This window comes from Limulus polyphemus, unplaced genomic scaffold (assembly GCF_000517525.1).
Source record: "Limulus polyphemus unplaced genomic scaffold, Limulus_polyphemus-2.1.2 Scaffold180, whole genome shotgun sequence".
NCBI lineage: Eukaryota > Metazoa > Arthropoda > Merostomata > Xiphosura > Limulidae > Limulus > Limulus polyphemus.
The window spans coordinates 16,281-29,330 of NW_013665790.1; the positions used below are offsets into that span (position 1 = coordinate 16,281).

General features: G+C 32.0%; 1 protein-coding gene across 1 annotated transcript in view; it reads left to right on the forward strand.

Annotated features, from left to right (window-relative positions):
* Positions 1 to 4,775: 4,775 nt before the first annotated feature.
* The window catches only part of LOC106478098 (lachesin-like), a 108,316-nt gene continuing 100,041 nt past the window's right edge, over positions 4,776 to 13,050 (forward strand). Inside the window, exon 1 of the mRNA XM_022381641.1 lies at positions 4,776 to 4,854. Within this exon, the coding sequence (XP_022237349.1) occupies positions 4,776 to 4,854 (79 nt within the window). The remainder of the gene's footprint in view (positions 4,855 to 13,050) is intronic.

Below are 13,050 nucleotides of genomic sequence, written 5' to 3' on the forward strand. Positions count from 1 at the left end.
TTTTCCTTTAGGTTTGTAGGGAGTTATTTTCTCATCATTCTCAATATGTAACAGAAAATCAAATTTTAACTTTAAAATACTCTGATTAAATCAGTACTGGTGGCTCTATATAGAAACCATACTAACCTGATTTGTAAAATATTGCCGCATTTTCCACGGTTATATTCTGTTTTTTTATTGTGTTGTACTGCAAATTTATAACAACAATACGCGAATGTGTAAATGCTTAAAAAAACATATGAGAGCACTTAGACAACGTAACATGGGAAGTGACTTGATTGTAAGCTCTAGAGAGAGAAAGGTTTAATTTGGTACCTAATTTTTACTAATCCATCCATTGTCTTCTGTTTACTTATAAATATATTTTTATAGTCTGGAGTCTTTCAATTCATTTCATAGGTCCAATTAATGGGCAACGTGATTGAATTGTTGGACAGCTAAGGTAGATTATTTCTCTTAACTAAGTTTATTGTTAATATTCGACTTTTGCTAAACGTTGCGCCGACTTCTACATATAAGTTTTGCAACTAGAAACCTGCCGGAACACAGAAGTCATAAAAAGAATATGACTGATTTAAATAATTGCATTACTTTCCGCAATTTGCTGTGCTGTATAGTGGACAAAAATAAAATAAAAAGAAAGGTATTTTGTAAACCAAACAATTAAGTAAATTTTAGATATACTTCAGAAAGTCACGTGACCACCACGTGAAATGGATAAGAACAACTTCTGACGTTGTTTGATGCTTCATAGACAGTGTGATGCCACCTGCAATAGATCGCTCTTCCAAGAGGTATGTAACAGCCCTTTTTAACGCGAAATATTCATGTACTTAGATCATAAAGATGTGTTCAAGTTGGTGATCTAGAATTTCCTGGTAAGCAAGTTATGATGTCTTGTAACAAGTAAGAATCCACGAACACAAAGGTAAGTGATAAAAGCAACAGTAAGCAGAATAAACAGAAAGGACTTCGTCTGGAAAAGCAACACAAGTCAGTGTACATAAGTTGCTTCAACGATATATAAATTCATCTGTTGCATTCCTTAAGCAGCTGGAGAATGAAACGGGCATTCATGTCTGTAAATTATTCTATGGATTTCTATACGATTACAATGCTGAAACGAGCGCTCGTGCACTAGATAGACTATGGAAAGCTATCAGGGAAGAGAGAGATATTTTGAACATTATACTCTTTACGATGAAGCTTTTTGTTAAGAAAAATACGCTTCAGAGCTATTATCAAGATGCACAGTCATCAGACAGATCATGACTGGACGCGACAATATGGATTGTGACGATATGGTGAGGCTCCAAGATAGTTTTAATATAACGTACTCCACTTCTATAGCCCTGAGTTACAAGATGTATATTTACAGAAATACGTTCATAAAATTATTCAAACTAAATCTAATAGTACATTATATCAATCAACACAATAAAGAAATACAGATACCATTAGATGAATGATAAAACAGTTGTATAAAATGCGATAGATGCATCATATCACAGAAAACCTTGTCTATCTCTTTCCAAGATAAGCATTTGTTGTGTTTAGAATTACGTTGACTTTACATGCATAAGCGTTTGATAAATAAATTTGTATATAGTGTAGACTTTTTGGTTTGTTTAGAAGTTCGCGCAAAGCTACACGAGGGCTATCTTCGCTAGCCGTCCCTAATTTAGCAGTGAAAGACTAGAGGGATGGCAGCTAGTCATCACTACCCACCGTCAACTCTTGGGCTACTCTTTTACCAAGGAATAGGGGGATTGATTATCACATTATAGCGCCTCCACGGCTGAAAGGGCGAGCATGTTTGGTGGGACGGGGATTCGAACCCGCGACCCTCAGATTGCGGGTCAAGCATCCTGGCCCAGACGTTTTAATTCACGCTTTAAATGTTTATATGTCATGTGTATATCTAGTCTCAATACATATCCATGTGATTATTTATAAACACGAAATCAAAATATGTAATTGTCGGTATTTTTTCAACACTTTTTTGTATGACGTATTCATTTTTGCTTTGAATCCTCTTTCTATATGATTATAATTATTTGAGTTCGAAACTTACGTTATTCAACATTTTAGTACAAATGTTGATATTTGCATTTAATTATATGAAAACTGGATTTTTCCTAATGATATTGAACGTTGTGGCTAATATAAATCACAAAATAATTTTTGTGGGAAATAGGACATAAAATCATCTTACAAATTACTAAAAAGCCCCCTCCCCCAGTGGCACAGTGGTATGTCTGCAGAGGTGGGCAGAGCAGAGATAGCCCATTGTGTTGCTTTGTCCTTAACTTCAAACAAACAATTACTGAAAACCTTATGGGAAAAACTTCGGGTTTTATTTAGAAAATAGTTTTACGAAAACATATAACAAGTGAACTTTCTGCGTATAAATAATGGTCCACAAGAATTTTGATGTTGAGAAATTACAAATGGTCGTATTTTGTTGGTTTAATAGAAAGTATTTTATTTCTATTTTCAGATTCTATATTTACATTCTTTGTGAAGCATCACCTAAAGTTGATTAGATGGAAAATACAAAAAACATAAAATGCACTTAAACATTTTCTCTTCAATCGTACTTTGTCAATTTTCAAAACTCAAATATTTTCTAGATTTTACTTTATGTATTTGAAACTTATGATAACCTAAGGACAAACAGTGAGGATTTATTGATACGTATTCGCATATTATCTTAATTGTTCTGCTCGTATAACTTCTACTTTTGTTCTATAATGATCACTCAAGCTCAAAGTAACCCATCTTGACATAGAAACATATGATTTTGAAATATGATAAACTATCTTTTTATGTTGTTCTAACATTCGGAGTTCAGTCCTTGCGAACGAACAGAGCGTGGATAGTCAATCCATTATGCAGTTTTGCGCTGAAACACGAGCAAATGAACAAACATTTTAATATTTTATCACTATAATCATAAAATAAAATAGTATTTTATGAATATTTCGTATTTCAACTTTAAATACTAAAGTAATGTATGATTAAACTTAGCCATTAGTTCTTTAGAATTTAATATTTATCTTTTAAGCAATCTGTGGCGAAGTAATTACGTGCGTGTGGGTATGTAATAAGAAATGTTTATTCTTTAGAGGTGGTTGTAAATAAGGCGAAAATGTGAGCAAAATAGAGTGATTAAACTCAACATGTTTATTATTTTACTTTATGTAAATTGATAGTAAAGAGATTTCGGAATTGCACCTAAAAATCAAAATCAAAATACTTAAGACCTTGAGATGCTAACTACAGATGTGAAATATACAGATAAGTGAGACGATTGTGTTTATTTTTCAGCGCCTTTTCTTATAGAGTGCCCCAAAAATTAATGCTAAATCGCCTGTAAATTTTACGCGTAATAAATATACTATACTTTAAAAAAATAAATGCGTTCCTTAAAATTAATGATGAATCATCTGTAAAGTTTTGTATGAAATCAATATAATTTTTCGTTAAAAAGTACGATGTCTATAGTAAAAGTGATGGTGAGTCACCTATAAATTTTACAGTATATTGGGTATGACACTCCCCAATATATACTGGCAACCAGCGTAGAAACCAGAATCCGAATAGCTTTATGTTTTTTGAAAACCAATAAAAATTTTTACCGCACATTTGGTGGTATATTTTTACAGTGTATACGTTTTTTGTTTGTATTTAATATTAACGTTGAATCGTACCAGATATAAAGAATTTTAACCTACACGAGAGTCTAATGTTATACCATGAATCTAAAGTAATGTTTTTACAGTGCATACGTTTTTTGTATTTAATGTTAACGTTGAATCGTACCAGATATAAAGAATATTAACCTACACGAGAGTCTAATGTTATACACTGAATCCAAAGTAATGTTTGTACAGTGTATACTTTTTGTGTGTTTAATATTAACGTTGAATCGTACCAGATATAGAGAACTTTAAACTAAACGAGAGTCTAATGTTATACACTGAATCCAAAGTAATGTTTGTACAGTGTATACTTTTTGTGTGTGTTAAATATTAACGTTGAATCGTACCAGATATAGAGAACTTTAAACTACACGAGAGTCTAATGCTATACCATGAATCCAAAGTAATGTTTGTCTGACTTATCACTCTAGCCTTACACGTTCACTGGGCTATTCATTCTACACACAGATATTCATTGTTATATCTAATAAAAGAAAAGTTATTTAAAGCCCCACAGGGGTAGAATAAACCCCGTTAACGACCGATGGCTGTCATTTTGATGAAATCATTTATAGAAGATATAACATGGATACAGTTTGGTTATTCCTTAAAGTATTCAAGATGTTAATTTTTTCGTTGTTCTACAAGAATATTCAGATAAACGTATTCTTATTTTATGTGGTTTGTTAGTGTGATATGTATGTAATGTCAGAACAAGTTCTGATTATTTTCTTTAGTCTTTAGCTTGAAAATTAAATTATTTTTGTCAGTTCTAGACCTGCTGTAGTGTTTCTTGGAGCTATGAACTGACTTATCAAATTATCGTAAATCATGTACAGCCAGCAAGAGTTAAGATTGAACGAAACGTCACGAGATATGATTGTGATGTCACTGTACGCTGTTGTGCTTGTTATAAATAACGTCAACTGACTAGGGTAGCTCACTTGGTGGCGACCCATTGATTCAGCCAATACGCTTGGATTCAAAGCACACACGCACTGATATATATTGACGGATTGCGTGAGCACGAGGTTAACACACCTTCCGTAACCCCACAGATCGTTGTAAATCATGGGTTCTCAACTCCGGAAAGTGGTCATCCTGCTTGGAGTCTTTTTTCTACCTATTAAAGGTGCTGTCTGGAATCCTGGTAAGTAGTTTTGTTTTACATCTGTCATGAAGGTGTTACATTGTTTCCAAATCTAAAGAACCTTGATCAACTGTTTTATTTGTCGCATAAGCTTTCGTTCATTTATATGCTTCCACCAGTTGGCTTTACAGAGTTTTGCATCCACTTTTTAAACGATATCAACAGTACTCTGTTTTTGCGAAGTTGGAATTTGTTCAGCAAGTTATTTGACCAAGGATATTTTCAAAGAACAGGCCTCACGTTTTGTTTTATGTTCTGGATGAAACTTAATAAAGGAATATGAGACAAAAATAAAACACATTTCATAACAAAATTTTGTTTATTCGGTGTATAATGTGTGAATTCCATGTCATCTCACATCAGCATATTAATGATATCAGAGTTGTTGAACGAAATGACAAGAAAAGCGATTATTAGTGTTCGTTGAACTTCTTACAAACTTCACTTTCGCGAAATAGAACTCATGTAGCGAAATGACAAGAAAAGCTATTACTACTGTTCGTTAAACTTATAAACTTCACTTTCGCGAAATAGAACTGATGTACCTGGTGTACACAACCACTATAAAAAGTACTTGCAAATAGAAATTAACATGAAAAACTCATGCATGTAATATTCATGACGTTAGAAAACAAGTAGGTCCAAAAAACAATTAAAGCGAGCGCTTTCGATAGGTAGACCGTTTTATATTAGGGGCAAATAGTTTGCCCCTCATGAAGAAAAGTCTACCTTTCATAAGCGCTTTGGTTATAGGATTTCGTTTTTTTTTTCTCACTCTCTTTTTTAATATGAATAATATAATATTGAGTAGTTAAGATCCGGTTTGAGCACTTGCATTTCTTTCTAAAGGAAATAATTCAGTAATATGAGGAAATGTATATATTTTATATGTGGTCTTAAAAGGTGTTATGCAGCTTTCAATAGAGGTCTGGCTTCAAACGTTTTGTTGTTTTTATAAAATGTAACCACACGCAGACTCAGCTAGGCCTTTTATAATGGTGGACTGTTTATTATATGTATGGTATTTTTTGTTGTCTTTAACTCAACACAGTCAACCTAATGTTTTCGATTTGACCTTGTTTAGGGTTAATGATGAGGGGGTGGAATTCCCCGAAACCGGTATAGCTCAGTAAGAAGTGGTGAAATGAATGATATATCGGGCTTCGTATTTGTTTTTATTCTCTTAAACAACTTGTTTCCTAAATATTTTAGAAGAATACATTAGTAGCATCAATACTATTCTTCAAATCCCATGTAAATATAGGTTCAATGAGGTTAGTAAAATATAACTAAAAACACCATACGTGTAAAACACCAACTATTGTTTTATAGACTGATTAAACCAGCAACGCCATATTTGTCATCATTATACCAAACTATTCAATATAAGTTTAAACCATGTCGCTATTAGGACGAAGACATAAACATTGAACACTGAGTGAAACAGGTGCTTATTAAAAATTAATTCAGTTTTAAAAATATACAATCATGCCTATTTTGATAACGTTAAAATGTTAGCATAAGGCTATGAATGCTAAATGCTATTAATTTCTTATATTTCTTATATTCGTATGTTTATTGTAGTTGTTATAGATCTCAGTGTTTAAAGTTTAATACATATTAAAAGGATCAATAGAGGGAAAATCTATACAAACGTAAACTCTAATACTTGTATAAATGATGTATATTAGAAAAACTATTTGTTAAATGTATACCTGAAACTGAAAAGTTTGACTTTTTAATTCGTCTTATATAACATTATACTCGAAGAAAAAGTAGTCTGAACATTATGTAATTATAGAAACTAAAGCAAAAATTCTTGTGGAATTCTAAAATTATATTACATTCTACTGTCTTCGAAAGTAAAACTGAAAATTAAGCTTTAATTCATTATTTTACACCAAAAGGAAACGTTCGTCTTTTGAAGTTACCAGAACGAGTGAAATTAGAAGTTCAGTTTTATTTTCACTATTTTACACCAAAGAGAACTTCGTATTTTATAATTACCAGAACGGCTAATTTGGTTTTTGCGTGTCAGCTACACATATGGTAATAACAAGACTGCTTATTAAATGTTATTTTCAATGTTTTTTATTATTAGCCAACCAGTGACTACTAGATAATCTCATATAATGTTTAAATACATGACAATGTAACATATATTATAGAAGTTTAAGCTGTCTTTGTTAAATACTACGAATAATACAAAATAAGTATTGTAAAATATAAACCGATGAAAGCTCATTGAGAAGCTGACTGACTTACTTACAAATATAAATATTTATACATGTTTCATTTCAAACATTATTACTGACTCATTTACAATTTTTAACGCTGATCATGTCTTTTGAAAATATAACACATATTACAGAAGGTAATTTTACCCTATGCTTTGGTCTACAAACATATCTTAGAAGTTATTGCCTTACGTTAAGTATCTTTTGTCTCAAAAAGTGCTGTAATTCTTGAGAGTTATGAACAGAAGGTTCAATTCGGAGCCCCATTAACCCTCTTAACACACACACTCTACTTTAAAATGCTTTTACTTAAATTGTGTACTTATATATCATACATTACTTGTGTGTAACAAATCTATAATGTTAATTTTCTGACATATTTCATGAAACAGCAGTGTGATAAAACATCTCCAATGGAAACAAAACGATACTTGAAATTTTCCGATATCGAAAACTAAGTAAATTAGGAAATACATTGCTTCAAAAATTAGTAATCATTTTGTCACATGCTTTAATTACTGCAATTTGAATAAATTTAATGTGAGATTCAATAAATTGCATTAAGAATTTAGTTAAGGAAGTACATCAAGCGTGTGTGTTGTACAATATGCATTACAGGATCAGCACTGAAATGTGCTACTTTCTTTTCCTGATCTGTATTCTTGATATACGTACAGTGATTTCAACATGTTGCTGCTGAGTATCTTGCAAAACGATTATCAATAGACGTCCCACTAAACATCATTTTCCACTCGATTAGAGGGGAATATTTTGGAAACACGTCCAAGTGCGGCAAGAACTGAATCTTACGATCAATATGTTTGGAATTCCCTGTTTGAAAGTCAAGTCATTATATAAACCAGAAGAAACTTATTATCTTGATGGGTAGGAAACATCGGCTTGTACTACATCCATAATGATGAGAGAATGCCTTTCCAGATTTAAGCAGAAGTGCCTTTAACTTTTTTTATAAATGTGTTTCCACATTAAATGGCACAAAGGTATGTCTGCGGACTTACAACACTAGAAACCGGGTTTGGATCTCCGTGTTGGGCAGAGCAAAGATAGCCCATTGCGTAGCTTTCTGCTTGAACTACAAACAAACCATTTGAATTATATTGCTATCACATTTTTGTCCTTAAATGTCCTGGACCAACTTTGAGGTTCTGTTCTTGTTTGTAGGTTTTAGAAAATGTGACCATACCAATTTGAAAGTGTGTTAATATCAAGATTTCGTTTTCTAAAAACATCAGTGTTACCTAAGACCTTCGCCATACCTTTGTAGTACGTAATGACTTTTTTCATAGTTATGTTTTTGATGCATTAGCTCTTGGCTGTACACCGAAACCCATTTTTTTGTATATCATTTCTTTTCCGTTTGAAACATTTCTACACCAAAATATAAGATCAATGGTGATGTATGGACTTATGAAAGACGAATTAACGTTCCAACTATCCATTTTTTGACATATTTTCGTTTTTCTTACTATTTTCAAAATTAAAAATCTGTTCCATGCGGAACAAAGCAGATTTGTTAAACACATTAAGAATAAGCACTGAGCATACCCACTGTATTGAGGGCAAAAGCTTTTTTGTTTAATATATTATTAAAAACACTGAATATAACTATTCTCTGGAATAATACCATATTTATTAAACATATTAAAAATAAGCAATGAGTATAAAGACTGTAGTTGAACAACGGCAAGTCTGTTTAACATATTAAACATAAACGCTTAGTGTAACGACTGTATTAGCAGAATTGCAGATTTGTTTAATATATCAAGAAAAAGCTCTGATTATCTTGAATTGTATTAGAATTGTAAACGGTTTGATTTAATATATTAAAATAAACGCTTAGTGTAACGACTGTGTTAGCACAATAGCAGATTTGTTTAATATATCAAGAAAAGGTCTGATTATCTTGAATTGTATTAGAATTGTAAAAGGTTTGTTTAATATATTAAGAGTAAACGCTTAGTGTAACGACTGTATTAGCACAATAGCAGATTTGTTTAATATATCAAGAAAAGGTCTGATTATCTTGAATTGTAAACGGTTTGTTTAATACTGTAAGAACAAACCATCAATATCATGGATGTATTGGAACAATAGTAGATTTGTGTAATATGTCAAGGACATGTTCTGAGTATCTTGAATTGTATTTCAATTGTAACAGATTTGTTTAAAGAAATGTATCAAGAGCTAATCTTACACTTTTGTCGTGAAACTGTAATTTTGATCTGTCTAATATATTTTATTTTAGTCACCAACTGTGTGTGTTACAGTGATGGTAACAATATACAATTATGTGCTATAATTTTTTCTTATGATAACTACTTGTTCTCGTTACCGCCATGACACTGAGGAAACGTTATTTTCAAATGTCATATCTAGAACTAAAAACTGGTTTTTAGTATTATGGCTGTAACGGATAAAACGCTTAGGATAAAAAGTACAAAACCAAAATGAAGATAAAATTTCGTGAATTATCTTAATACAGTATCTTTGCTCACTAATGAATTACTCTGGGAACTATTATGCTGGTACAGAGATTTCGAACTTGTACTTAACGTTCCTTTTAATAAGAATATGTTTCGAGAATTTGGGTGATATTGTGTGAAGTTTCTATATATTATTATAACATTTCGGTCATCGAATCTTCTCTGGATATCATGGGGATACTAGAGTTATGATAGCTGTAGGTTATAGGTATATAAAATACGCCTAAGCTGTGTATAACAATTATAACCTGCTCTAAGTATCACACGTGGTGATATTAGGGTTATGACAGCTATAAATAGCATTTCCAGAACTGAGAACCAGTTTTGAATAATTTGTTTTGTAATGGGCTACGGAAGCTCTCTCGGTCGTTACAACTATCCAACACATGTTCTTCACCGTTACTGTGTGGCAGTGTATGAAATAGATTTATCATGGTATTTTAACTTTTTTACACTTAAGATCTTTAGATCTTGTAATGAGTTTATTTCTAAGTCACAATATAAAACGATTAAATATAAAAGAAATTTATATGAAAATACAAACCAATGTTATAAAAGAATGTCCATCACTTTCCTTAGTTCATTGATGCTCAAATTAGGTATCTGAATGTGATCTGAATGGTAAATGATTGGTAATTCAGCCTATAATATCTATAATAGTCTCAAATAAACATTTTTCAGTTTTTACTTTGATATTAATAACAGAGTCCAAAGAGCTTAATGTTGTTCGTGAACTATAACTGTACTAAAAAAAAGCAAATACAAAATTGACAAGTGACAGTAGACTTGTGACTAGGCTACGAATATCTCAAAGCTTCTTTTATAGAATGTGACACCATTTCCAAACCTATAATGTAGTTGCTCGAACGTTTGGCAAGGCTTATCATTGTCCAAAACATAAGGAGACGACTGCTAGCTATTGGTTGTAGCTCGTCCCAACCTTAAGTCACTTGCTCTGATATTGAATCAAATATTCCCAACCGCATCTGTATACGGATTCTGTGTATAAAGACACCACAAAATCGGTCTGTAAGTACAATACTCAATCAAGTATATCTCACTCACAGCAAAACACAGGGCAGATCAACGATGTGTGGGGGGATATGCTTTTACAGATAAGTGACACTTCACTACGACTCCTATAACAGATATATATATTCTTACTGAGAGACTCTGGGTTCAGATCTAACCTCAATTTCATAGCGGAACGTAGCAGAATACTGCTATTTTTGTCCCTAATAATACGTATTACATCCTACGAACCTTTGTGCTGCCATCCGTGGGTGGGTGCAATTGGTCCTGATTTTAGATCAACCAGTCACAGCATCCACCATCATAAATTAGGAATTAATTGAATATATTGGCTTTTTTTTTTTAATACAGAATTCCAATGACACAGACTTTTTAAACACGTAATTGAGTATCTGATAAGAACTCCGATTTTAAGTATGCATCATTGATGTAGAGCTGGTCTTGCTGTTTGTGGTTTGTGGTTGCTGTTCATATTGAAAGGAAATGTCACGAATCATAAAGATGTAAAACTAACTCTACCAAATATTCATTGACGAGCGTAAGTATGTTGAATAATCAGTCATTTGGATTTCAGATCACATTAAAAGTCATAATACATAACATAAACAGAGTGGTGATTGACTTTTTAATTATGGTTTTCTCTTCCGATATCTATAACATTGTAAAACGGTTATATCTTTGAACAGTTTTGTGCAGTATACTTAGTTTGTGAGAAATAGTTTTTGTGTTAGTTTAAACATTATTCAGTAGTTGGCTTTAGGCCTTCGATCACACTATTATTTAAACTTTTATGAACATACAACCTTCCATAATAATATAAAAACTTTGAAGCTATAACACATTTACAAATGAAACGTTTCGTATTACTAACATAAACCTAACATTACTTATATTATTATCAAACAAATGAAACATGAACTTTATATTTCAAATGATTTGTATCATGATCACAATGTTCAGTATTGGCTGTAAACTGAACTAAAGTTTTATTTGCTTTTGGCTCTCCAACTGCTAAAGACGTGTGAATGAAAGCAAAATAAAACATTTTGAAACGACTCATGCAAGTGACATTTTCGTTTATCTTGGGGCTTTCAGCGCTTCTCTCAGTTTTGAGAATTTTCAATAGTTCCAAATGGATAGTTTCCTTGAAACTTCTAAGTTTCGCACTGATCAAGTAAAGTAGATCGTTTTAGACAAGTGATTTTGACAAATATATTTCGATTGCGTTCCGAAATTCATTGGATAATTGGTTCTGATTCTCGGAGGATGATAGAAGGAATTCACGTTAATGGTACTACAAAGTGAGAGCACGTTCACGTTAAAACAAAAAATATGTAGATAAAAATCTCTGATGGAAAGAAATAAAATATATATAACCCTTTTACTTTGGAAATAGAACATTATTTTAAAACTATTTGTCTCAAGGAAATGAAAGTAAGTGTAGATTAATAACATAAACTTCCAAGACTGTTTTTCTTCCTAAAATGGAGAATGATAAATTACAATTTCAATGCTTTTTCAACAAACAATAGATAAATAGTATAAAATGTAAATTCTTTTTAGAGCTGTCTATTTGCTTAAACGCTGTATTTTTTGTGTGATAAAAATTACCCTAATGTTTTATGTTTCAGATTAAAGACCAATGGATATAAAGTATTAGAGACTGGCACTTTGTATGATTGAGTATTTTTCATTAAATTTAGATTTTAAGAAAGTATTGAGCTTGTAAATGAACAAAGAAAATTTGACATGAAATAAATTTCTGAACTTTCTCAAAATGTCCCAAGGTAAAATAACACTTTTCTTTATGTAATCCTGTCATTCGTAATTTAATCCTTGAAGGTTAAAGTGACATTTTATGGTGTATACATTTATGACCGTTATCTAACTTTCAGAAAGTTTACGTGATAGTTATTCTTGCATAAAACACTGTTTTTTTTAAAGTCTAAATCTCTAAATATTGGGGTCTATCATGGCCTGATGGTTAGGGCGCTCGACTCGCAGCCGAGAAGTCACGGGTTCAAGTCCACGTCATCGAACATGCTCGCCCTTTCAGGTGACTATCAATTCCACTCTCCGTCGGTAAAAGAGTAGCCTAACAGTTGGTGCTTGGTAGTATTGGCTAGTTGCCTTCTCTCTCCAGTGTATCACTGCTAAATTATGGACGGCTAGCGTAAATAGCCCTTGAGTAGCTTTGTGCGAAGTTCAAAAACAAACAAACTAAATTCTGAAATTTAAAATTTCACTTTGTGCGACACCATATGCAAGGTATTAGGTCGTCAAGAAATTAATGTCGCGTTTTGGAACACTTTTATTAACCATCCACCAAAAAAACGTACATTACGTATAAAATTTAAACGAACCACCTAAACATCACCTTAGTGTAGCGTATATAATGTGTAAAGTTTAGTATACTCTAATCC